The 25,328-nt window shown below is 39.4% G+C and overlaps 1 protein-coding gene across 1 annotated transcript in view; it reads right to left on the bottom strand.

Moving 5' to 3' along the window:
- Positions 1–4,089: 4,089 nt before the first annotated feature.
- Positions 4,090–25,328, bottom strand: part of MAOB (monoamine oxidase B) — a 52,915-nt gene continuing 31,676 nt past the window's right edge. Inside the window, exons 5-15 of the mRNA XM_042809888.1 lie at positions 24,570–24,661; positions 21,552–21,693; positions 20,127–20,276; positions 19,308–19,467; positions 17,833–17,929; positions 16,998–17,051; positions 12,674–12,731; positions 11,619–11,716; positions 10,322–10,433; positions 9,151–9,213; positions 4,090–8,745 (exon numbers count right to left, since the gene is read on the bottom strand). Of these exons, the coding sequence (XP_042665822.1) occupies positions 8,590–8,745; positions 9,151–9,213; positions 10,322–10,433; positions 11,619–11,716; positions 12,674–12,731; positions 16,998–17,051; positions 17,833–17,929; positions 19,308–19,467; positions 20,127–20,276; positions 21,552–21,693; positions 24,570–24,661 (1,182 nt within the window). The 3' untranslated portion in view covers positions 4,090–8,589. The remainder of the gene's footprint in view (positions 8,746–9,150; positions 9,214–10,321; positions 10,434–11,618; positions 11,717–12,673; positions 12,732–16,997; positions 17,052–17,832; positions 17,930–19,307; positions 19,468–20,126; positions 20,277–21,551; positions 21,694–24,569; positions 24,662–25,328) is intronic.

Raw genomic sequence — 25,328 nt, 5'->3', positions numbered from 1 at the left:
TATTTTCTTCGGAAAAAAAGTTTCCTAAGAATGAACACATTTCTTGTTAAAGAAAAAAGCTCCACTGCTATTCACAGTGAAAAAAGATAGCTACTTCTCTGTCTGGGACAGAAAATGAAGGAAAGGATGTAATCATTACTTTTGCTAGGATTTTAACTTCTGTGGCTACACAACTCACTTGAAAACTCAGTTATAGCCTGAGCACCATCATTTTCATCTAAATATGAGGTAAATCCAGTCTGACTGAGGTTAGAATATGTGGGAAACAATTCCTCATACATAGCAGCTTCTGACAGCAGTGCCGAAGCCTATGGCTGCCCTCTGTACAACAGTACAGCGTGATGGGGAGTGGCATTGAAGTAAAGGCTGCCATCTTCTGGCTGCATGATTTTATCATCTCAGACAAAAGCTGAACACTTGGACTTGCAAAGGTCTCTGGATTTTTCTGTACTGGCTCTTAACCTTATGGGTAACCAAAACGTATAATTCCAGAATCAAAACACTGATACAAGTTTCCAGCTTCAAAACTTCCCCAAAAGGGACAGCTTAAGTCTTGGCTGATGCTTGGCAGCATGACGAGCCTGGAATAAAAATGTGAGCATAGACCTCAATATTCCTGAACAACTCCCTCCTCTGAAAAAGAATTTCTGTGAGGCATTTTGGTTTATCAAGATTGATAAATCTCTCTACAATGACGGTGTGGAGGCTGTAGTGAGATGGGGGGCTAGCCTCTTCTTCCAAGTAACAGTGATGAGAGCTAATGTTCTCAAATTGCACCAGGGAGAGTCCAGGAGGGATGTTAGGAACCATTTCTTCTCTGAAAGAGCAGGAAGGCAGTGGCACAGGCTGCCCATTGAGGTGGTGGAGTCACCATCCCTGGAGGTGTTCAAGAGCCGTGTGGATGTGGCACTGAGGGACGTGGGCAGTGGGCATGGTGTGATGGATTGGTGGTGGATCTTGGTGATCTTAGAGGTCTTTTCCAACCTTAATGATTCTATTATTCTATAGAAGCATTAATTCAAATACACTATCTCCAAGAAAGCACTCTGGCCAAGCTCCAGCTCATAAAGAAACAATTGGAAAATAACAGACTTTTTAATTTGGTTTAATATTCTCATTCCATTTGGGGCTGAACATGCTGAAGTAACATTTCTCCTTAATTTTGATTAGGTACAAGCACACATTTCGATTGTTTCAGATAATGACTGCACAGCGCGATGGAACTCAGCTCTGGAATAGTAGTTTCCACATCTGAAATTATAATGTAATTTCTGTTAAATGCAACACTGCTGTGCAAAGTGTTATGTTACAACCTGGAGCATATGCAGATTGTTAGTAAGCAGCCTGAGAGCTGACAAGGATGCCTCAATGCATTACTAATGCCCTTTCCTCCCTTCCTTCCCACCTAAGCATTAGAGAATATACAAATGTGGGGTTGAGTGCCACGAGATGGTAGTGCAAGAGCAGAGTGAGCTGTCTACAAACCCAACCAAAGGTCAGTGATTCTGCTGGATACTGCTTTATAGAATCATGGAATCATTTGAGTTGGAAGGAACCTTTAAAAGCCATCTGGTCCAACTCCACTAGAATGAGCAAGGATACCTACGGCTACATCAAGTTGCCCAGTGCCTGGTTCAGTTTGCCTCTTAATGTCCCCAGGGATGGGGCATTCATCACCTCCCTGAGCAACCTGTGCCAGTGCTTCACCACCCTCACTGTAAAAAACCTTCCTTTTATCCAGTCTAAATCTCCCTTGTTCTACTTTAAAACTATTTTCCCATGTCCTATCACAACAGACCCTGCTAGAGAGTCTGTCCCCTTCTTTCTTACAGCCCCCTTTAGATACTGAGAGGCTGCTCTCAGGTCACCCAGAAGCCTTTTCTTCTTCAGGATGAACAGCCCCAGGTCTCTCAGAGGTGTTCCATCCATTGGATCATTTTTATGACTCTCCTCACAATGTGCTTCAACAAGTCCATGTTTCTCTTGTACTGAGGACTCCCCATCTGGACGCAGTAGTCCAGGTGAGGTATCGCCAGTCCAAGGCAGATAGGCAGGATCACATCCCTCACCCTGCTGGCCACACTTCTTTGGATGCAGCCCAGCATATGGTCGGCTTTCTGTGCTGCAAGGGCACATTGCTGGCTTGTGTCCCACCTGCCATCCACCAGTTTACCCCTCGAGTACTTTTTGTCAGGGCTGTGCTCCATCCTTACATTCCCCAGATTGAATGCTTCATCAAGTCTTGCTGTTCTACAGAAATGGAATCAATTAGACCCCACAAAGATACAATTGGCTTTCAATGACCAATTGCATCCATATGCAGATGAGACTGGGCTGTATGACTCTGTCCCACTCTGCCATAGGTCAGGTAAACAGATCACTTGAAGATGGATGAGACTTTTTCTCCTGCAAAGCTGGGGTCTGGAGTCTACAGAACTTGCTGATGACAGATGAAATGGAGCTGGATAGTTGGCTAGTATTTCACTAGAGCCTTTCCACTACTGGGTGATTATAAAAATTCCTAACAGAAAACTGTTGCTTACCAAAATCAAAACCTGAGTGAAAGTTTAATAGCCCATCACTTCTAAAGTAGAAGAGGTCTCTGTCACATTCAGTGAAAGCACAGCAAGGCTAACTTTGATCTACAACAGATGTAAGAGCTGAAAACAATTTTGCTTGCCCCTTTTGGCAATGCAAGGAAGAATGGAAAAGCAGTGATGAACACTGGGTAAGAACCCAACGGACAAGACCTTTAATGTGTATTTTGCAATTTATCACAGTTATTTAAAATTCTTTTTTGAGATTTTCCTAGCCCAGCTTCAGAATATATTACTGCTGCCGTCCATATAAATCATGCAAATGAACATCAGCTCGCAAGCCCTCTTACACAGTTGTATTTTTGTACAGCTTAACTTAGCACTCAGCTGCTCACTGACTGCTTTTCCAGCAAGCACAAGTACCCAAACTTACTAGAATACCACGCCTTTGTTTTCCTTCGCAATGACCAACAAAATCATTGCATAACCTTTCTGTGTGAAGGACAGCCATGTGCTAATATCCTATATGTGTAGCTACCTCTTAGCACACAGTACATTAACTCGCATCATGGAAGATTTACAGGACCCACAGTACGCCTGCTTGCATTTCTCCAAGGCTAAATATCCCAACAAAGCAGTTTGGTCCCTAATTGTCATCAGCATTTAGTGGGAGGTAGAAGCTGCCTTATTTTACATGCACAGCACATCTGTGCCATCTGCATGAGGTTGGTTGGTGACAGTCTCAGGAAAACCTTTGGCCTTCTGACTCGGCATCTGGAGGTGAGACAAGTTGCCCTCAGGTGTCTGAGTGGCACCAGACAACAGTTTCAGTGCCCAAATTACTCTCTAGGTGGGTAGTTATCACTTGTTCATTGAAAATACCTAACTTGGCTGCTATTAAAGTCTTTGCAGAAGATATGAGACCTCCACAGGCCTCCTGCGGTCTGGCGCAGACTGAAGCTTCACCCCATCAAGCTGTGATGCACTGCTGGTTCTGATACATTTCTTCAGGGATATTTATATGCTTTATAGTGCATACAGTGGATTAGTGGAGTATATTTGCTTTCACGGTATTTATGTTCCTACATAACTTGCTTGTAATTCTGGTGGTTCAGCCTACAGAAGGAGCACTGTGTGCTTTCAATACGATTCTCACATAGATGGTTAAGCTTTCTCCAGTACTCACAGACTACCTCTCTGTAGCACTGATACAGAGCTGCTGGATAAAATTACACCATTGTTTTAGCCTCTCTTTTCTTCCATTTATTTAGTTAGTTAGTTACATTTATGCCGTGCAGTATTTCGCATAAGGACTGTTTCTTCCTACGTTCAGATGGAGACACCCTAAATCCACCTGTAGCAATACAAAATACTTCTGAACTGTGAGATAGCTGGCTACCTGAAGAATTACAGACAAATGTCATCCTCTTTCTTTACAGAGAAAAATTAAAGATATCTCACATGAAATGTTATGTTAGTAAGTAATACCCTCCATCACAGCCAAATCTACAGGGAGGTTCTGGGTCTGCAAAAGAAAAGCCTTAAACATTTATGTGACATGACGATATTTATTGATTCTAATTAAGGTTAAAAAAAAAGGTTCACAGCTGTCAGATAAAAATATCTGCAGAGCCTACTGAAAAGGGAACTTAAGAAGGAAACCAAGGGAGACAGTCACCACAGAGGCACTTGAGAAAATGCTACAGTTATAAAAGGCACAGACTCATCACGCACACAGCATACATATTCCTGCAAAGCAAAGTCACTTTTTTTTCCTTTTTTTTTCCAAAACACAGAGGCAAGCATCACTTCACATCGACCCGCACATGGTCACAAGAGACACACTAGAAGCAGCAGTTTATGACAGAGGCTAAACAATTTCACTGTAGAGATGCTCTGAAAGCAAGTCTGCTTTGGCCATCTCATTTTTATCTCTATTTAAGAATGGATGGTTAGCTCAAGGTGATCTTAAGGTGGAGAAGTGAGAGAGAATGTGAATATATTTAAACACAGGTCAGGTTTATTCATGAGCATTTGTAATCTGCAATTTAAGTGGATTTGCTTCGTGCCTGAGAGCAGTGGCAGTTTTGTTGTTATTTAATTCTTGGTCCCTTTTGCATCCAAGTACTTCTGTAGCACACACAATTCCTTCTTCTTCAAAAACATTTTGCTTTCATGTTCTCAATAAAATAAAATAAAATAAGATCATAAATTCTGGACATTTGTAAAATCAACCTAAAGGAGAAATAGTCCCATTGAGGAAAGAGGGAGACTATTTTAATAGAACCCCCTGGCTTCTCCACCAGGTCTTGGGATCCAGTCATGGACAGTGCTTAGACATATACTTAAATGTGATTAATGTATTCGTCTTACTGACAGCAGATACGCTAATTGCAATCAAGAATTGCCTTGAGAAGAAAAATGTACTAGTTAAAGGAAAGAGAACAGGCTACCTCAGACTGCTCACTTCCTAGTTACTATTGAACAGCCTGTACAATTAACTTCCCAGTACTCTGGTTAACACGGATTTTTATGCCACATCTTGATGTCCTGTGCAGTAAGCAGTTACTATTACAACAGTTGACAAGCAGGTAAACCTTTTTTTTTTTTTTTTTTTTTTTTTTTTTGTAGCAAACTCTAAAGATCCTTAAAATATATACAATTACACAAATTAGTTTATAAGAGACAAATACAGTTATTTCCATAGTTGTGCCCATAGTGCATCTTACTAAGCTGGTAAACTCCGGAACCTTCATGATTAACAGATTTCTCATCAAACGTGTTAACAAGTTAAGACTATAGCATAGCACTACCAGCTGCCTAGTAAATGAGACACAATCCCTCTCTTTGAGGGCTGGCATGAAAGAACTTTCAAGGGTAAGCTAGTGCTAACAGTTCCCTCTAGCCGTGCGAAAGCAGCTTCATTCTCTACCTGTATTTGTCATCAGTGAGTTTTCTCGTCACACTGACATACACAAGGTGCCACATTCATTTTACGTGAAAGATGTTGAGGAAACAACAGCAAACACTTCTTATCATACAGTGGCAACAAGTTCCACAGCACAATAGGAAGACGTGGCTATGGAGACAAAGAGACCAGTCCTAATACTTTGGTAGTCTGGGAGGAAGAAATCAAAGACTTTGCTGTGCTAATACACATGCAGCAAAACAGACCTGTCAGCTCTGTAAGTAATGGCTAGAAACCTCACGGGATCCAAACTTTCAATTTCATGTCAATCCATCTGAAATGCTTTGTGGTTTCTTTTGATGGTGTTTTGTTTTTTGCATTTGTGTTTCATTTTAAAACTAAGAATGAGAAAGTTTTATACCAATACATACTTTTTTTTTTTTTTAATGATCAACCTCATGAAAAGCTTTTGTTGTTGTATAATTCAGTTCAAACTACACCTAAATTTGTTTTTTCTTTGACTTTTCTGCTCCTATGGCAGATACAGAGCAATTTCTTGTTAGACTAGAAAAAAAAAGTAACAGATTCAGGAGAAAAAAAGAAAAACGCACATTTTGCACATAAATAAAAACAATTTGTCCTCATTCATCTCATAGATTTGCTCCCCTTTCCAGCCATGCAGACTATTTCTAGGGCAGAAATAGGACTTGAACTCCAGTGCTGGCAGTGAAATGATCTGCAAAGGTAACTGTTCTTTATATGTTAAGCATTTGTTCACTATACAACACTTAGAAATATTGGCCAAGACTTCAAGAACATCTCCCCAGATTTAGGTTTCCACACTTATTTTCAGCCCGATAATCATCTGAGTTGCAAAAGCTCTGAACTCACACAGCTCCCATTCTCTGGGTTTCTAATTCACTTCGTAAATAATTCACAGAGAAAGAAAGCCCATGCAGAAACACTCTGTGGTAGGCAAATGTCCTCGCCAATTAGTGCTCGGTGCGATACAATGAGGAAGGCCGTACGTACAGTGCTGCACTGTTCTTCTGACTTAAAGATCTTTATGTCTGAAAAATTCCCCCGTGTATTTTAAAAGGCTGTTATGAGGATATTCATTTGTGATAAAATCCAAGTTGCTGCTACAAGAAGATTTTTAACTGGCACATCAAGATAAAAAGAATGAAACCTAAGGGCCAGAAACCGATGCACTGCTCACAACTATTACAGCTTTATAGGTAGTTCGGTGGATTTCCATGGGACTATTTGGAGAGCAAAGTACTACTCAGCACAAGCAAGGACATCAGATGCTGGCCCAGAAAGTCTGTGTGAGACTGATGGTAAATTTCCTCTACTGTCTGTTCATTCCCCTTTGCTGAGTATATTATTATACTTTATACTTCTCTTCACAGCTTTTTATTGAAATGCAATTGGACTTTTTTTTTTTTTTTTTGGCAAATAAATTACCATTGATTGAACGCAGAAGTGCAGCATGGACTCAGAAGAATTCCATCCAATTTTTCTCATGTACCATGCCAAATCCTTTTCTTAATTATACCTCTGACTTCCTCTTTTGTCATGCACAAATGTTAAACAGTAGAAATAGTAGAAATACTGAGATGACAGGTTGGCATCTAAGGTATTGCTGGGGTTGATGGGTTTGTTTCTCTTCTGGCTTTTTTTTTCCACTTGTTTCTTGCCCTTCTTGCCCCCTTTCTTTTTGTTTCGCATTGTTTGAAAGGTATCAAGCTAGGAAGGGCAGAAGCACTAGTATGTGACTGTCTTACCCATGGTTCCCTTTGATCTTTTCATCATTGAGATCCCTGATTAGTCACCAGCAGCGCGCAGTCAGTACAACACTGCACAGCAGGCAGAAATGGAAGTGCTAATCACGTCAACATGGTTGTTAGCAGAGACTGGAACTCTGAATCAGCTGAGCTGTGTTTAGCATGAAGCAATGCTGAGGGACAGATAAGGGTATTATTTGTTATGCTAACGCTACATTTCTGAACCCATTGTGCTCTACTAGGCAAGAGCTACCTTCAACGTGTTCGAAGTATAAATTTAAGCAGTTGAAAGAAAAGAAGGAGATAAGAAAAGTGGTAAAAGTGTTGCATGGACAGCTCCACAGCTTTCAGGGATAAGCAAAAGTTATGTAGTTCTCTTGCTATCTTGCAGTTCCCTTTAGGGAGCTGAAAAGGTAGGGGATGCTTGGAGTCAGAAAGAAGTCAGATGGTGACAAAGGTTCAAAATGCTTTGTCTGTATTATCACATTTAACCTAAGGCCACTGGTTCACACTCAGGCCCAACAGCCTGACCAGCCATGCTGCTCACTACATCGGGTGTTGTCTGGAGTCTGTTGGTTTTCCAGGCCAACAAGGTCTGATCCTGGACAGGGATGAACTCAGACACAGATAGGAAGCCTGAAATTCATCTTTACTACAAGAGGCAGTAGAAACATTCTCCTTCAACTTACTATAGGACAATGACACCATTGGAAATACTAACAACCCGAGGCCACACTTGCATAGCTGGAATGAACGCATTTAGACCACCATTTGAAAAGGTAGCCTGACTTCTTGTTTAAGTACTACCTGGGCTCTGGACATTTGAGAGAGAGAAAAAAAAATCACTAAAGGGATTCTCACAAAAAATTTACATTAACTGATCAATTATTCTTTGAGCTATGGATTTATTTTCTCAGTCTACCACAAAGGAGGGCAGAAATGGTTTTTTGTTTTTTTGTTTTTTTCAACTAAAGATGGAAGTGCCAAGAAGACTCATAATTCGGGGTCTGGTTATGATATATGTGTAAAAAGCACTGGAAATCTTCTCAAAACAGGTATTATCAAGGCATTCTGTCACCTGTGTTCTGAGATCTGGATGAAAATCTCAAGGTGATAATTCTTTGCAAGGTTTCCTGGAAATTAAAAAACAAAAAAAATACTGCTAGAAGGAGGCCTGGATTCAAGGGGCTCTTTTTGAATATGGATCCCCTTCATTTACCCTCCCCTCTAGAGTCTTCTCTCTACTGTTTTCTCCTCTTCCCTAGTCCTGGCCTGTCTTTGAAGGCAGGGAAGTACATGCCAAAAAAACCTCAGAGAAAAAGAAGTGTGAGTGTGAGGCTTTGCACTGGCACATTTTTCAGTTTCGAACCAGAAGTCCCCTTCTGTAGGCAAATAAACCTGCAGCAGCCACGGAGGTGAAGAAAGTGGAAAACCCAATCAGCTTTAGCAGTCCTGGTACAGATGGCAAGTTTCTCTCCCAAAAGGTGGTTGTGATGGGCAAAGCTGGAACATCCTGTAGAGAGAACACATCCATTACCAACATAACGTCTCCATGGTTAGAGGCAGGATACATATAAAAAGATTCTTGAGCAGAAATAGAACTGGGCTGAAGCCATTCATGTTATTAAGAAGTACACAGTATGCAAGTTTTGTACTCAGTTAAAAGGAAGAGGTGCATTAAAAAGATTAATTGACTGGTTAAGAAGCGCAATTCTTTCTGATCTGATGTTTCAGAGTTGCCAGATGGATGACTTCTCTTAGTTTCTCTTACTTTCCTGTTAGAGAAGAGCACTTTTGTTAAGTAAAAAAAGATTATTGTGGCTTTGGTTTACAAAGCTTAAAAAAAGCCACTATTTTTTTTCTCATCCACAATACCAAAGATAAAATCATAATCCATTTAATCCACATAAAAACTTACAATCGATTCAGGTTCTGGCTTCCAAATTTCAGTGTCTGGGATTTTCCTCATAGCAAACAGTACCTGAAAGTAAATAGAATTTCCTAGTAAGCACCACTTGTTCTTTGAAGGGGAAAAAGGCTGGCTTTCAGTGTTCGTTTTAAAATAGCATGATTAAGACAACAACTCAGCACAAAAATCTCTGTGTACTTAAATTTTCAAGAAAATGTGATCTTTTTACAACACATTTCTGGGGAGGCCAAATATTTAATAAGACACCCCTCTTAGTAGAAAACAGAAAACATAACAGAAGAAGCTCTCAGTGTTTAGCTGCTCCATGTCAGATACCAGAACTTGATTAGTCTTATGTGACTAAGGTGATATGAATATGACTAAGAGTTAAGTAAACACTCACAGGAAAGTAAGATGTGCATACACAGATACAACAAGAGCAGCCAATATTGTCTTGAGTGGTTTGTTTATTAAGTTTTACCATGATGTAGGGAGAGGAACATTATCTTATAATGAAACACCACTGCTTTCAGCCAGAAAAAAAGTAAGATTAAACAGGAAACCTTCACTATGAAAAAGTAACCATTCATAGTATCAAAGACACCAGATACAAATAGGAAAGCAAAGATTTTCTGAATTGAGAGTAATAAAAGACAGCAAGATGAACAGCTACAGTAAAATGAAACGGAGGTGTTGATATTAATGTTCTTCCTGTTCCCGTCACTTGTAGATTTAACAAGATTTGCTGTGTTTTACAATACGCTTTTATTCTAGACAAGATTCAGGAACGCTATCAACTTTTCAATAAAATAGAGTGGGAAACATCCCTGTACTGGATTTTAAACTTACTTTCCATCCACAAGTAAATGAGGGAATGAAAAACATCACATTTTTACTGATCGAGCTCACTTGCCAAATTCTCTGCTACCATCTGTGGAGGTTGTGCTGCAATGGATATTCTTACATTAAAGAAGTCATGAAGCACAATCTATGGGTTTTTCAAAGAGCCTTTCCTAAGCATTCCAAGTCCAATGTTTCTTCATCCTTTTTGCAGTCTATCCTCTTTTTCAGAATGTCTAAAAATGTTAATGCTCAGGTCCCATTTTGCCTCCAACCAGAATACATTTCATCTTCCATAGAGTATTTGACAGCACCCCCAGTTTTGGGCTTGTGCCTCTACCTCTCTGGCTGCTCTTTCTCCAGCCTGTATGGCCCCCTCCATGTATCCACTCCATTCTGTGGCTGTCTCAGTGCCAGCAAAGTAGATCCTGCCAATGGGCTGTCGAAGAATCCTTGAGGGAGAACAAGCAATAAATCACATCAGCCACATCAGATAAGACAATGGAATCTTTGGATTAACATTAGAATAAGTGTGTTTTAAATAACAGCAGTTACTTAGAGATACTAACTTTGAGCGAGTTGAGTTGGATGGGTAGTTGGCATTGCAAGGCATTTCTTAGGGTAAACAAATCAGTGTTCATGTTTTCTAATCTTTCACAATGCAGTTCTTGCAGCGCTATTTCTAGATGTGAATCTAGTGCTTGTGTAGATGTAAAAGACAATTAGTTTGAAATGAGACTTTTTATATCTCATAATTTTATCCAGTGTCTCAAATACTAGTGATTGGTGATACTGGCTCTTCACACTTCACAGTGCAGCATTCTGAAATATATCCCCATAATATCTAAATAACAACCGGGAAATAAAAGATTTTATGCTGCATTTTTCCATAATTTACAATAATTAGTGTCATTAAAATTACTTTAAAAACTAAGGACCACATATGTTCTTCATTACAGCTGTTTTGTTGGCTTCAGGTTTTTTGTTTATTTGTTTGTTTTAATTGTGAAAACTTATATTTCAAGTAAATTAAGAACTATGTATCTGAAAGCCAATCACTGCTCTGAGCAGCAAACCCTTTTCTTTTTGGCAAATCTTATTTTCATGCAAAAATGTTTGCCCAGGAGGACCATATACAATTGCACACTGTTTAAGGTATTAAGCTTTGCCTGCTAAAAGGAACTGTCCAAAGAAATGACCAGAATGTCATTGTTGATAGGAATTAACTCTCCACAAGTATTTACAAAACACCAGCAAAAGACGGTCTAGAAATGGTAACACTGATCTCAAATACCTAATGTCTGTTTTGTAAACAGAAGCTGAAGACTTCCTAGTTCGCTTCCAAAAATCTACTCAGTTGCATTCACCAAATAACCAAAAGGGGAAAAAGAAATAACAGCAAAAAAAATAAAAAAAGAACAACCCACACAACAAACCCTAATGATACTGTAGTCATCCATCATAAAGCCCAACTGAGACAAGTGGAAGGTTAGAAGATCTGTGTAAAATATTCTCTAGCAATCTCAAAGGTATAAAGCCAACAGAGTGACAGAGGATTTATGACCCTTCCTAAGATTATTTATTAACTTGGTCTTATCTTGCCACTCCGAAGCCCACTATAAATAGACACACTGTACCTTCCGTACTGAGTCATTACGCCTGGTGGGAAGTAGGCTGTGTAGCAGCCTCCAGAATACTGCTCTTCACACCAGTTCTTCTCTTCATAATGCACTGGCTGTAAAACAGACATTAATTCACTCAAGGAAAGGATAAAGTCCCAGAGAAGCCAATAAGAGAAAGGAGGAGACAGCAGTGAAAACAGCCTATGATTGTTGCATGACAATGTCTGAACGCATTTAACAAGTCTGTTAATGCAATGTGGATCAGACACAATAAACCTTAATTTTAGATACTGCTAGCTGTTCAAAAAAATAGACAATCCGAGCACTGCAGAAGATAATCCTCTTAATCTGGTCCATGTAAATTTATGCTCTGAGCACAGATTTATGCTTTGAGCAATGAAAAGCAAAATTAACCTCTGGTATAAACTGGTGTAATATTTGTAATGTGTACACTGGGTCCAAAAGCATACTGTTAAAAAATGCAAAGTGTGGTACTTGCATGGTTTGACCTACAGTATTGCTACGTTTAAAATGATGTAATCTTGAGATTGGTGTCTACAACATTTACTCATGTAAAATTACCCTTGAAGGATAAAGGGCTTTGATCACATAACTTAAGTCAGAGATGACAAAAATCCTATCAGTTATTTACCATTACAGACAAGAGAAGGGAAAGCAAAGACAAAAAGAAAAATATGTGTAGTAGTGGATCTTAGCATCTAGTAAGAGAGAAGAAACATTGCGCTCAACATGGATTAAGATGGAATCTCAGAACTGTTGATATTTATGGTAGTAAACACAATGAATCCCACCCTCAGCAATGCAGAGAATGAGAATATATTTGTCTTTTTACTGCTTCATGAAAGGATTCATATCCTCTCTGTCACAAAACAAGACTTGCTGTAACATACTCTCCACTTCTCCACAGAGAGCAGCAAAACCTCCTGTATCATGAGCCACTTCCTAAATAGTGCTGTGCTCCAACGAACTGCTGCATTCCAGTCCCATTCTGCCCTTCCCAATTGCAGCAATACTGATGAGAGACACAAAGATTTAGATTGTGCGCTTACATGTAAAGCTTCCTCTGATCCCAAAACTTTTGCATAGAGTTCACACAGCCTTGTCTTCCTGCAAGACAAAAACAACAAAAGGCTTCTGGGTAAGAAAAGAGAAAATACACTGCCCCTAAAATGTTCAAGTTTCAAGATAGTAAGTGTAAGGATTTGCTCAAACTTGAGGTTCCACTTTTGGGATCTATTCTAATTGCTCAGACACTGGAGCAGATCACTTCAGGAATATCTTTCACTCAATAAACTTCTGTGCTGCATAAATGCCAATTTTACCAGCAGTTATGCAAGCTGTTCCCTTAAGATAACTCTAGCAGCCCAAGTTCATATATTACCCAAAGGTCCTCTAGGCTGTCAGGAAAAAAAAAAGAAGTAAGGGATTGCACTTTTTTTTCTTGGCACGTAGTCCAAGATAAAATTTGTTCTTACAAAGATGCAGGTATTGATAGCCTGAGGCTCTCAGAGAAACAGTTCTTTATTTCTGTATCTATAAAATCTCCTCCTGTTTTAGTTTATGAGTCCATAAATCCATGTATATAGTTCATTCTGTAGCAAGCCCCAAGTGCAATTAGGTTTGTTCTTATAAGCTTCTGGGTCTTACATTTAGCTGCACTGCACCAATTTCCAAAAAGAAGATGAAAATGAAATAATAATTAAGCCATTATGAAAACCAAATGGACACAAACACAACACTGAAAAAGTGTTTACTTCTAGAAGTAAACCCTATGCTCCAGAAAAAGCCACGTTGGCCATAAGTCACAGCAATGCAGCAGCTCCATATCTGTACAGGTCTCATTTCCAACTCTATGAGAGTATGAAAAAATCCCACTGATAGTGCCCTAGGATGCAGCCCAGCTATACCCATGGGCAGCTGAACTCAAGAAATACTATAAAAAGAGGATGAGAAAAAGAAGAGGAAGGTCTGAAGGCCCTTGAAGAAGGTGTCCTTCTGTGCAAGCTAGGGTAGAGTTGTGGCCACAGGGTGTTGTTGCTGCTGGAAGGCAATGAGCCTAGTGGCAGTACATGAAAGGGAAGCAACTCCTTTCTGAAGCTTCTGGACAGAAGCAGAAATACAGAGTGACTGGATAGGGGACTTAGAGAGCTGTGGGACCTAAATATGAACATCTCCTTGTAGACAGGGATTCAGCAACAGCCATAACGAAAGAAACCAGCTCCTCTGCCTCTCACTCTCCAAATGAAGTGACCACCATGCCTTACGTTCCACTAGGACCTCTGCAGTGTCTCAACCAAACAAAGCCATTTTAACAGCAGGAACCAGCAAAAGCCCTCTGTTAGGATCTGCTCACCACCCCTCACAAATGCCCATTGGGCTCCCGCTTTTAGGGCAGGTCAATAACACTGCAAGGATCCAGTGAGCATCACTCAGGGACCCATCTGCTCCTGTTTCTTCCAGCACCATGACGAAGATGAGGAGCACCCCTCAAGATCCATGTGTGCCCTGTCCCTTTTCCACATGTGATGTGTGGACCCTCTCAGGAGCCCAGAAATGGAAGAGCAGAAGGTGGTAAGGATGCTCAGGTATGGACATCTGAAGGGCTCCAGGATGCTGCAAGATCACTGCTGTTTGCCAACCACATTGCAAACACACATAAATTTAGTTAAAAATAGCTGTGTAAGAGAAAATATTAAGCTACAGGTCAAGGGTATCTTCAGACTACGAAGAAACTTTGACCTTGGAAGGAATTATTTATCAGTAACACGGTATTCAAAAGAAAGAAAAACCACCACACGACAGCGCACAGAAAAGTAGTTTCCAAAGGGCTGCAAATGTACCAACAGTAATCTGTTACTGAGATAATTCTCCCTAATAAGAGCAATCCCTGCAGATGCACTGGCCTCTCTGTACCATCTGTCTCCTTTGTTTCTGAATAGTTTAAATAAATTCTTATTTATGAATTTATTGCTAATGCTTGTATGGAACATATGGAATATGCAGCAAATATAATCCTTATTTCTTGGCTTTGGACTCAGCTGTGAAATTGCCACCAGTACCAAATAAGAGGAATGTTACCAGTGGAGCTGTTTAGGTAGGATCCTATCAAGTGACACACAAGGATTCCTCCCTGCAGTGAGGATGAAGTGCATGTGCAGACACACAGCTCCTTGCCCTGGCCTTTTATCCCAAGGCTATGTGATACCTTTGTTGTGCAGCAATGAAAGGCAAGGTAAAACCTAACACTGTCATTACTCATTGGCACCTGGCCTAGCTGGAAGGAAGTGGTGAGATTCACCCCCTTACATCTGGCTTAAACTGTAAAGCATTTCCCATGCCCTCCCACCACTGATGTTTACAGCCATGATTTAGGATAGCTGCCACAGACACTATATCCCACTCCTCACATTCAGTACTGAAAACCTGACTCTCTTGATCTTGTGACAAACCTGGAGCCCAGCCATTGCTCATAGTATCTGTGTGTATAGAAACATTAAGGTTGGAGAAGACCTCTAAGATCATCTAGTCCAACCATCCACCTATCACAATATTACTCACTAAACCATGTCCCTCAGTACCCACATCCACACATTTCTCAAACACCTCCAGGGATAATGACTTCATCACCTCCCTGGGCAGCCTGTGCCACTGCCTCACCAGTCTTCCAGAGAATAATTTTTTCCTAATATCCAACCTCAAACCTCTCCTGGGACAACTTAAGGCCATTACCTCTCATCCTATTGCTGTTACTTGGGAGAAGAGGCTGACTCCTACCTTGCTACAACCTTCTTTCAGGTGATTCTGCGATAAGATCTCACCTGATCCTTCTCCAGATTGAATAATCCCAGTTCCCTCAGCCACTCTCCGTAGGACTGCACCAAAACATCTTAACCTATCTAAATAACATCATAACATCATAACCTGTATCTAAATAACAGAAACCATTTGCACTATGCCTTCTACTGGACCCCAGTTTCCAGTGGAAGGAGACTTGTGCTGGTGTACAAGGAAGGAGCTGCAGTCCAAGAGGCTCCTGCCTGGACTGGCTGTGGCTAGGACCACACAGGTCAGAGAGGCACACTTGATCCCTGCACCAGGGTGTACCTACAAACACACACAAGTTTCATGACCATTCTTTACTGAAATAAATTCCTTTCTTCAGTTGTGACTTACCCATCACTAGAATAGCCCTTTAGAGAAAAAGAATTTATTCACATGTATTGCTCAGTAATATCTCATAGGCTGACACAGTGTAAGATGTCATTTGGTGTTTACGATGACTGAAAACACTGGGCATGCTGGATTTCAGAACAACTACATTATTTCTATCCACCAAAGCCTGAATCCAATACTGACAAAATGAAGAGAGGCTGTGATTTCAAGCTGTCACTTCAAAAGACTAGGATACTAACAGCTCTAGCTAGATCCATTATCCACAGACTGCTAGACTACCCGCAAAGCCAATTTGAGATGACTACATCTCCTCTAGTTAGGCTAGCCATTACCCTAAAAATATTTGCTTATTTGGATATGATATTCCTTGTGGTATACTTAAAATACAAATACATTTTCTCTGTGTCAAAATAAAGCTCTTCTCATTTCCACAGTCTACATGTAGCTTTTAATTTAATCTGATCCTGTGAATCAGTGTGATGGAAAAAAAAGTCCATTATTTTGTAAATTCTATTTTCATAATAGACAAAAGAGCAGTTCTGTATGCACACATTTGTTTTCAAGACAGTAACAAAGACCTTCATCTGTGCCTGAAGGGCATTTTTGTCTGTAACTGTGGGAGGAGAGCTGGAGGCAGCTTTTTGACCTCTTTATGATCCTAAGGTCTTGTTCACAGCAGATGCAGCAGCATTAGGGTTCAGCAAAAGATGCTGAAAGGACACCCACCAGGATGACTAGCAAAATCAAGCACAGTGGACAGACCTATCCCTTCTGACAAGCCTTGAAACAGCTCAGAGCAGTTGCAGGAAGCTAGACAGGTAGCAGTGGAGGATGAGGCTGCCCTATATCCTTCCCAGTGAGCTCAGCAGGACATATACACTACTTCATAATCAGCAGCAGCTTACAGCAGTTCTTCTATTGGGGGCACACAACCAGAGTAGCCCTGCTGGAGTTTGAGAACCAGTTCCAGAGTGTTTCCAAACAGAAGAGACTGGTTGCCATATCAGCTGTCACTTTGGATGAAGGCCCCACAGGATTTCCCCAAAAAACAAATACAAGAAATTCTTCCTGAAAGTGACACTTCTGCCTATTGCCACAAGGTTTCATCCTCCTTCCAATCTGGGCACCTTTTCTTGCTCTGGTTGTTTATAACAAAAGCCAGACTCTGAACCCATTCAAATTTCCAACGTTTGTACTCACCTTTCTTCTTTTGTGAGATTGGTCAGTCTTCTACACTTTCGAGCAAGAATGAAACTGCAAAAAAGGAAGACCACAAACAATTTGTTTCCATTATGTTACTACATTTGCTGCATTATTTAAAACACCCAAACTTTTTGATGATGTGATGCGATTAGTAATATTGGCTTTCAAGTTGCATCCAAAATACCCATTTCACCTCATGTAATGATTTAAGCTTTACTGACTACGGATGGAACTCGTAGGTTGTAAGATCTGTATGAGCTGTTTTCCAGTGACCTAAATCTTATACAGCAGTGCATGCAGCATGCAATAACAATAGCTGAAATCTGAGATTGACCAGGAAATCAGTAACTTTTTAAGACTGATCTGCCAGATTTAAAATAAAAATAATGAGTGCTAGAGAATAAATTTTCATTTAAAGAGCTGCAAGTTTTGGGGGAGCAAAATATTTGGAGAAAACATTAAATCTGTGCATTCACTCCCTTTTTTCCTCCTCCTTTCTTTCTCCTTCTCCACTTTTATATTTTGCAACATGACAAGGCAAAATATGACAGGGAGAAAAAAACAAGAAATAGTATTTCATATTTTAAAATTTGCTAATAAATCCCAAAGAGAATTTTATTGGAAGTAAGACTCATGGAAAATATTCACCTTACACTGAGATCCAACCCTTTAACTACCACAGAATCATAGAATATCCACAGTTGGAAAGGACCTACAAGGATCAAGGAGCTTATTTTATCAGAGCATTCAAAAGTAGCAGATTTTCTGTTTCAGTTGTTGCTTCTAAGACAAAATAAAAAGGCATGAACTGTACATCTTTTCTGTCTCTTACCCTATTATAGCAGGAAAGCTGCCATCAGGTTTAGTATCATCAAGTGTTAAACTAATTGCAGCATCCTCATCTTCAATCATCATGGTACCACAATACCCTGTAAGCATAAGGGGGAAAAGAAGATAGGACCCATGCATTTGAACACAGCAGTGAGCTTCTGAGATACTGGGAAATATTCAAAATTTATCTACAAAAATCCCTAAACAACCTGATCTAAAAACACACTGCTTTGAGCAATTAACTGAATTAACTGACGTCCAGAGTTCCCCTCAAAACATATAGTTCTCTGATTCTTCAATTCTAATACAAGGATATATGAAAATGAAGGAAAGAAGAAAGAAAAAAAACAAACAAACAAACAAAAAAAAAAACATGCAGGGTGATCTCCATTAAGTGACAAAAAACTAGCACACATCCCCTGCTGACCTGCAAGGCAGATCGCATTGGCTCATGGAAGTGCTAGATACCATCCAGAACGGATCTGCTGACAACAATTTTGGAAGTGTTATTTAAGAAAAGGCCAATAAAAGAATCTTCTATTCTTAAATTTAAGTTATAAAACTAAATTATTCTGCAACCCAGTTAGTAAGGTTGCACAGAAACTGCAAAGAAACAGATTGTTCTCAGATACTGAAGGTATTCAAATGCCCCTAGCACAATTGTTTCCATACATGACATTTACGTCAGACCCAGGAGGAGATGTTTGTACATTGTTTTGAAAATGCAGGTGTTCTTAAAAGAACAATCAGAAGAAAAGGAGAGTATGAAAACTATGGATTCTACCAGGAAATGGAGTCACCTCTTGCTAATCCATTCTAAAACCTAATGGCCAGAATATGTCAAAATACAGAACTGTTAAAATCATTCATAGAGATGAAGGGTGTGTGACATGTCTACACAAGTACAAATGGAGACTCATAACCACTGAAGAGAAATGAGTGCTTATTACAGCGCAGTTTGTCTGAGAGTAAGATGCAAAAGAAATCTGAGGAATCAGGACATAAATGGTGCAGGTAGGGATGTCTATGGGAAGATACTCTAAGTGAATGTTTTCCAATGCATCGAGAAGGCAGAGGTTTTGCAGGCTGATAATTGATGAGATAAGACCTGTCTCCATCATATATCACTTGTACCTTTAGATTACTGTACAAGTGGGAGAGACTCATAATCATGAATTTCAAGAATGTGAAGGAAAAAGAGAGGACAACAAGGAACAAGGTGCTAAGCAACAGGCAAGAGTGCACTTTGCTTTCCCCCTCACAACTACTCCTCCTCTTCTTTTTCTTCTCCCACCCACTCTCTTTTCTAAACCTTTTTCCCTCAAATTTCTCAAGCAGGGAAAGGCAAAAATGGTATATAAGAAATTTCCTAAGACCCATAATTCTCTGAACTCATAGCCTGCTCTGCTCCCACGTACCTTCTCCCTCTCTCTGTCACAATTATTACTACTATTCCCTTTAATTAAAACATAATACCCTTCTTCCTCCAGAAGGTTTCCTTATAGTACACAATACACTTGATGACTGAGCCCATCGGGATTCGGTTGATGAGCTGGTTTCTCATTGGGGGCAAAGGTGGGTTGAAATGAATCTTCAAACCAAGAACTGGGGGAATGGCACTGATCACATATTTGCCCTGGAAAAAAAATTATACGTAAGCCAAATACATTCTCCACTACTTCATCCTAAATATTGCTCTAATGATCTCAGCAGACTTCTAGAGAGGTTGCAGGGTTTATCTTTCAAAAGCAATTTTGGCATTTAGCATAAGAAACGTGAAATCAAACCCTCACAAAATCCTGATTGCCAAAACAACAAACAAGCATTATATAAACAGCCATCTGTTGCAATGATGGACAGCTGCTCTTTTCCCAGCTCCTGAAAAAATCCAGGGGAGAGATTTTGTATGTTACAAGAGTTGGTTGGTCTTCTTTCCATCTGGTCTCTTTTCTTACAACTTCAAAGCCAAAATGGAAATGCTTTCATAGGAAGTTTATTACCAAGCTACATTGCTGTGTTCACTCCACTACTGCCTGTCTATTCCGAAGGTAACAGAACATAAAATAAAGATGCTTGAGAGGAAGGAATTTCAATATAAACTTTGCTTTTTAGATATCACTTTAAAACTCTGTCATTGATTACTATTAGGCAGGGACAACAAGAAAACATGACTTGTCGTAGTCATTTCAGTCTCTGTTATATTTTTCTACAGTATTTTGGAGAAGTCACAAAGGAAAACAAATTTTCTAGCTGTCCAAACAAAAATGGTGGCTGAGATGTAAGAGGTTTCATCACCTCATATAATTCATGATCCAAGGTTTCCACTATGACATTTTCACCCGACTGGTCAATGCGGACTACTGGTTTCTTCAGCTTCACTCGACCTCCCAACCGTTCCATTATTTTCTCACTGATCTGTCCAGAGCCTCCAACAAACTTCCTCTCCTGAAACACAGAAAACAACAACATAGCAGAGAGAAATCAGCACAACAGTGCCTGCAAAGACAGTATGTATCATAACAAGTCTTTTGCTTGGGATTCAAACCAAACTCTATTCTTCTGTTATTGCCACACCTTTGTAATTAAGTTTAGCAGTTTCACTTGGAAAATGTCTATACATTACTTTTTCTTTCTGTGAACTTCTGCACCTCCCATGTTTGACTACCAGCCAAAACTAGAAGTATCAGTAATGTCACAAGAAAAACTTACTTTCACGCAGTCTCCGAATGGATTCCACAGATATTAGTGAATAAGCAACATTTCCTATAAGGATTTAAACTTTTAAACCTGATTGCTTTTCATTGCTTAAGTCTGCATGAGAAGTAGAAACCCTGATCTACCTAATAACAAAATATAAGAAATGAAATAGCTCACACCAAAAGTGTGTAACCTAACTTAACTTAAAAAAAAAAAAATCACCTCTAACATACTGGAGAAATACAAATAATATTTTATGAAAAATATTTATAATCAAATTGTCTACAATTATTGATTTATCTGTGCATATCTACCAATGTATTTTAATGTGCTGTAATGAATTCTTCATATTTTTATTTTTAGGTACTTTTATATGACTAAATAACTTTTCTAAAAATACAATTGTTTCTAACATACTAAATAAAATTTGCATTTCTAAAGTAGACCATTAATAGAGCCTTCACTTTCTTGAAATGCAGAAATAGCACCAATGTGCCAGTTTACAATCATTTTAGAGCGACACTGTACTTCAGCATAGGTGTTCATTTTCTTCAGACTGATTTTAAAATCTTTACAGGCTTAATCCTTGAAAGCTTGTGTTTTCAGGAACTGAGCTCTTGGCTACAATTCCAGTATCCATTTGGAGTGCTTCTACACACTCTCCCAGTTAGCATTCCCATCTTCATGAAGTAGTTCTGAAGTGGTAAGGCTCGCTTCAGCCCCACAACATTTCAAACTGAATAAACAACGTGTTCTGACCAGACCCCAAAAAAAGAGACAGTCAGGAATTGCTATAAATGTACTGATCCCTAGGTCAATGACTTCAGCACACAGCCTTCAACACAAGTTTTCCAAGAGTCTGATTACTGTGTAAATGCATGCAAATAGTGCTGTTGCTACTGTGCAATTGGACAAAGTCAGGGGTGTATCAGCTTGCCATCTGAACTTAACTATATATATAGAGAAGAATGGAACTTAAAGAAAGGTCCATCAACAGCTGCAGAAGGTGATGGCTGACAGTACCTGTCCTCCATTGGTTGTTGAGAAAATCCTGGCTGTCCCCCCGCATTGCTTCACGTACCACAAAAACCAGAGAGCAGACACCTCATGGGGTTCAGAAGTGACATCCACATTTACAAACAGAGTTGCAAAACTCTTGGCAGCCCTGCAGCAAAGACGAGAAACTGTTGCTTTAAAGACTGAAGAAAGATGTCAATCTTGTTCTTTAGTTGGAGAGATAATGACTTCGTCAACTTTTTTCCACTGGAGTTGAGGGCAAAGAATTCCTTGATTTCAGATGAAAGAGAAAACAGTAGCAATTGGTTGTATGGAACATTTTTCAAGAAACACTATAAAAAACATTAATCAAATACTGCTGTATTCCAGCAAAATTAGGAAACACAAGAGCCAATGAAAGCTAATGGCATTTTAGGCTACTAACACAAAATCAGCTTGCCATCCCAGACTTGGGATTATGGAAAGGAAGCTTTCCTGTCTTCACAGGACAGCAAAACCATCATGTCCTCCTGGTTCCTGGGTTATATCCAACATCTGCTATTCTGTTTGCACTTGTGTGTTTCAAGCTACGGCAGGGGAGATTCAGGCTGGACATTAGGAAGTATTACTTTCCAGAAAGGGTGGTCAGGCACTGGAATGGACTGCCCAGGGAGGTGGTGGAGTCACTGAGCCTGGGGGTGTTCAAGGAAAGGCTGGATGTTGTGTTGAGGGACATGGTTTAGTAGGAGCTATTGGGAATAGGTGAACGGTTGGACTGGGTGATCTTTTACGTATTTTCCAACCTTGGTGATTCTATGATTCTATGATTCTATGAAATGCCTGCCCCTCAAGCACATTGCATACGGATTATTCAATATTTGCCATTTAAAAAGGTTAGGTATCATAGATGTTAATTATCTAACGTCTCTGGTTAGACAGCACTCCCCCACACTGTTCTCTTCTGTTGTGTTTGGGGGGGGCTGCTGCAGCAGGAACATACCAAGGAAAGAAATACTGGGAATTACTGTATAAAATTCTACATCTTGTGTTACTCTAGGACAGTTAATTATGGCTCATTCCTCCTGTTAAAAGTAAATGCTTCTTTTACCCTCATTCTGAGAAAGATTTAAAAATGACATTTGGAACAGGACCACAAGATGCTCAGCTTAATTGCACCATGAAAAAAAGTGATTGGGCGTCTAAATGCATTTCATATGCTAAGCACCAGATAACGAATGTACTCCAAAGCCAGCACTGAATCCACTGTCAGCTGAACATTTTCCAGCCTTTGAACTTCCAATACAATAAAAAAAAAGAGAAAAGCATAATTCAAACATAGTATTCCAAACTCAGTTGCAGTTCTACATAGAAGAAAAAGTCTCCTATCTCTGCTAAAAATGCACACAGCCCTGCTGAAGTGAAAAGCTAACCCACTTTCTGAAATGAGTGTGTTCTGACTTCATTATTGACCACTAAAGAATAATACAGAAAATATTTATCTTTTTTGTCTGCACAAAAAAATACTGTAAAATATGATCAGCACTGAAAGATGATTTGTTTATTGGGAGAATTAGAGCATGTGTTTACTAATATCTGATAGGCAGAAGCTACTAGGCAGTAGTTAAAACCTTATCATTTCTGCTGCTTTCTCCCATTGCTTTTCAGCATTTCAGTTCCCCAGTTTCCTCTGGTGTTTCACCTAGAAATGGCAGTACGATTTCAGCCAAGGGCACACAGGGCACTTCCAGCACATGAGACTAGCCAAAAGCAAATCTGTACAGTCTGTTAGATGAGGGGAAACAGTAGAAGGCTACCCTTCTGGATCACTACCTTCTGGAGTGGGAAGTTTCTAAAGCACGTTATCCAAATCCGGGCAAATCAAGTTGAGATGCACAAATAAAATCTGAAAAGCATCTTGGAATTAAGGGAGCCTGACAGTCATGCCAATACTGAAGTAAAATGTCAAGACTTATTCCATCACAGAGTTTGAAAAATTATGATTGGTAGAGCTATCAGATATTGACTACAGCATGTGGTGTTCTGATAACTTGAATAATTCCTTACCAAAACAGAGTTTAAGATGGTCAGCAGGATGAAAGCATGTATTTCTATTTTGTTTAACCAAGTATGGATGGTGGCACAAATGAGAAAGGTTTTCTATATAGGTATGCACAATTATAATTCTTGTTGCAAATGAAAACAAAATGACCACAACACTGAAAATTTTGGACTAGAGCCTGCTGTTGATTAACAAGATCATGTTACCCTCTAAAGACTGGCTGAAACCATAAAAATGCTTCCCAGATGCCACTGTCAGTGTCAGGCTTTTCCACTAAGGTTGTTCAGATGTCCTGCAGCACAGTGTGGGGTGCTTAGAAATTCTGAAGCTGTTGCTGTTGAAATCAATCTCCTTTACAGCAAGGAAGAAATAACGTATTTTTGTTTCAGAGAGAAGAAAAACAATGAAACTGCTCTTGAATGGCAAGTAAAGAAAAATTGCTTTGATGTATACATAAAAAAAAGGAAGCACTCATTCTCAGTTTTTCCCTGGGTGGTATATAGTGCAGCAGTTAAACAACAGAGTGATGGATGTTAGACTGATTTAGGGCCATTTCAAGATAAATGTTATTCTTACAGTACTTTGGTAAAATCAGCTGGTCCAGTACAGAATAAAGGTGGGCTCTTCCATTAAAGGTGTGATTCAGAAACCTGCTGTAGCCAGAGCATTTTCTCATGAATAGTCAAACACATTTTGACATATATCAGATGAAAAGTACTACCCGTGTATTCAGAGGTAATCCCTTACACAAAAACCATTTTCCTTATATCTTTATATCAGCCTAAAAAGTTATGGAAATATAAACTACTGCATATGCTGATAGATGTTGCAGTCTATCATAAAAATATTTTCTCATCTTATTTCCCTAAAAAGGCTGTATTTTAGTGGTAATTATATCTGCTTGCAAAGCAGTAGGGTCTATTTGTAGTTCTAAGGTATATAAACATAAACTTTTATGTCTACTTCCATATTTAAGAGTTTCTTACTTTGTCCAGCAAATTTTATCTATGAAATCTTGCATAGTCATTCTGTCCCATTCTTCTGCATGTGGAGCCTTCCACGGGGCTTCGTTGGGAATCTAAGGTAACATAAAAGTGTTCATCAGCAAATGAATGGACGTCAGAAGATAAAAAGTGAACTAATTGTTTTCAGGTTAAAATCAGGAAATCTGGAGTTTTGTTTAGGTCTGTTTTCAAAGTAACTTTCATGTAGTGTTTTAATATTCATTTCTAATAATTCATTCTGAATGTGTTATCTTCAGAAGAAATACCATTTGGGGTTAGAATTAAAAGTTTAGGCAAAAAAAGGAGAGAATTAACATTATAAGTAAATGACTGCATGAAAGAGAAATATGTAAGATGGAAGGTAGGGAGCAGAACTTCCGTTTTATTGCCAATATTTGCAACATCACCAATATAATCTCATCTTTATATGGTTACTCAGCTTGCAAATTCCTGACAGGTAGTACAGTGAACTTAACTGAATATGCCTTGAGGGTGGTTCATTTTTATGTATTTTTGTAAGATATAACAGAGACTAATTTTAGAGTTAAAAGCTAGAACATAAAGCACAGTACTGAGGGATAACTCTGGTTTATTCTGTGTCTCTTGTTCATCTACGCAAGTTACAGTCACTTCTTTTCAAAAGTGTGTATCTAAATGGAAATCATGAACTACTGGTGACAAGCTGAAATGGTTGGGTTGAATTTGAATGTGGAGAGGATATATGTTACAGGTCGACAAGTC

This window comes from Centrocercus urophasianus, unplaced genomic scaffold (assembly GCF_019232065.1).
Source record: "Centrocercus urophasianus isolate 14NV4802_14NV808 unplaced genomic scaffold, USGS_Curo_1.0 seq_12, whole genome shotgun sequence".
Classification (NCBI taxonomy): Eukaryota; Metazoa; Chordata; class Aves; order Galliformes; family Phasianidae; genus Centrocercus; species Centrocercus urophasianus.
The sequence above is the reverse complement of the archived record's forward strand: the minus strand, read 5'-3'. Positions and strand labels throughout refer to the sequence as shown.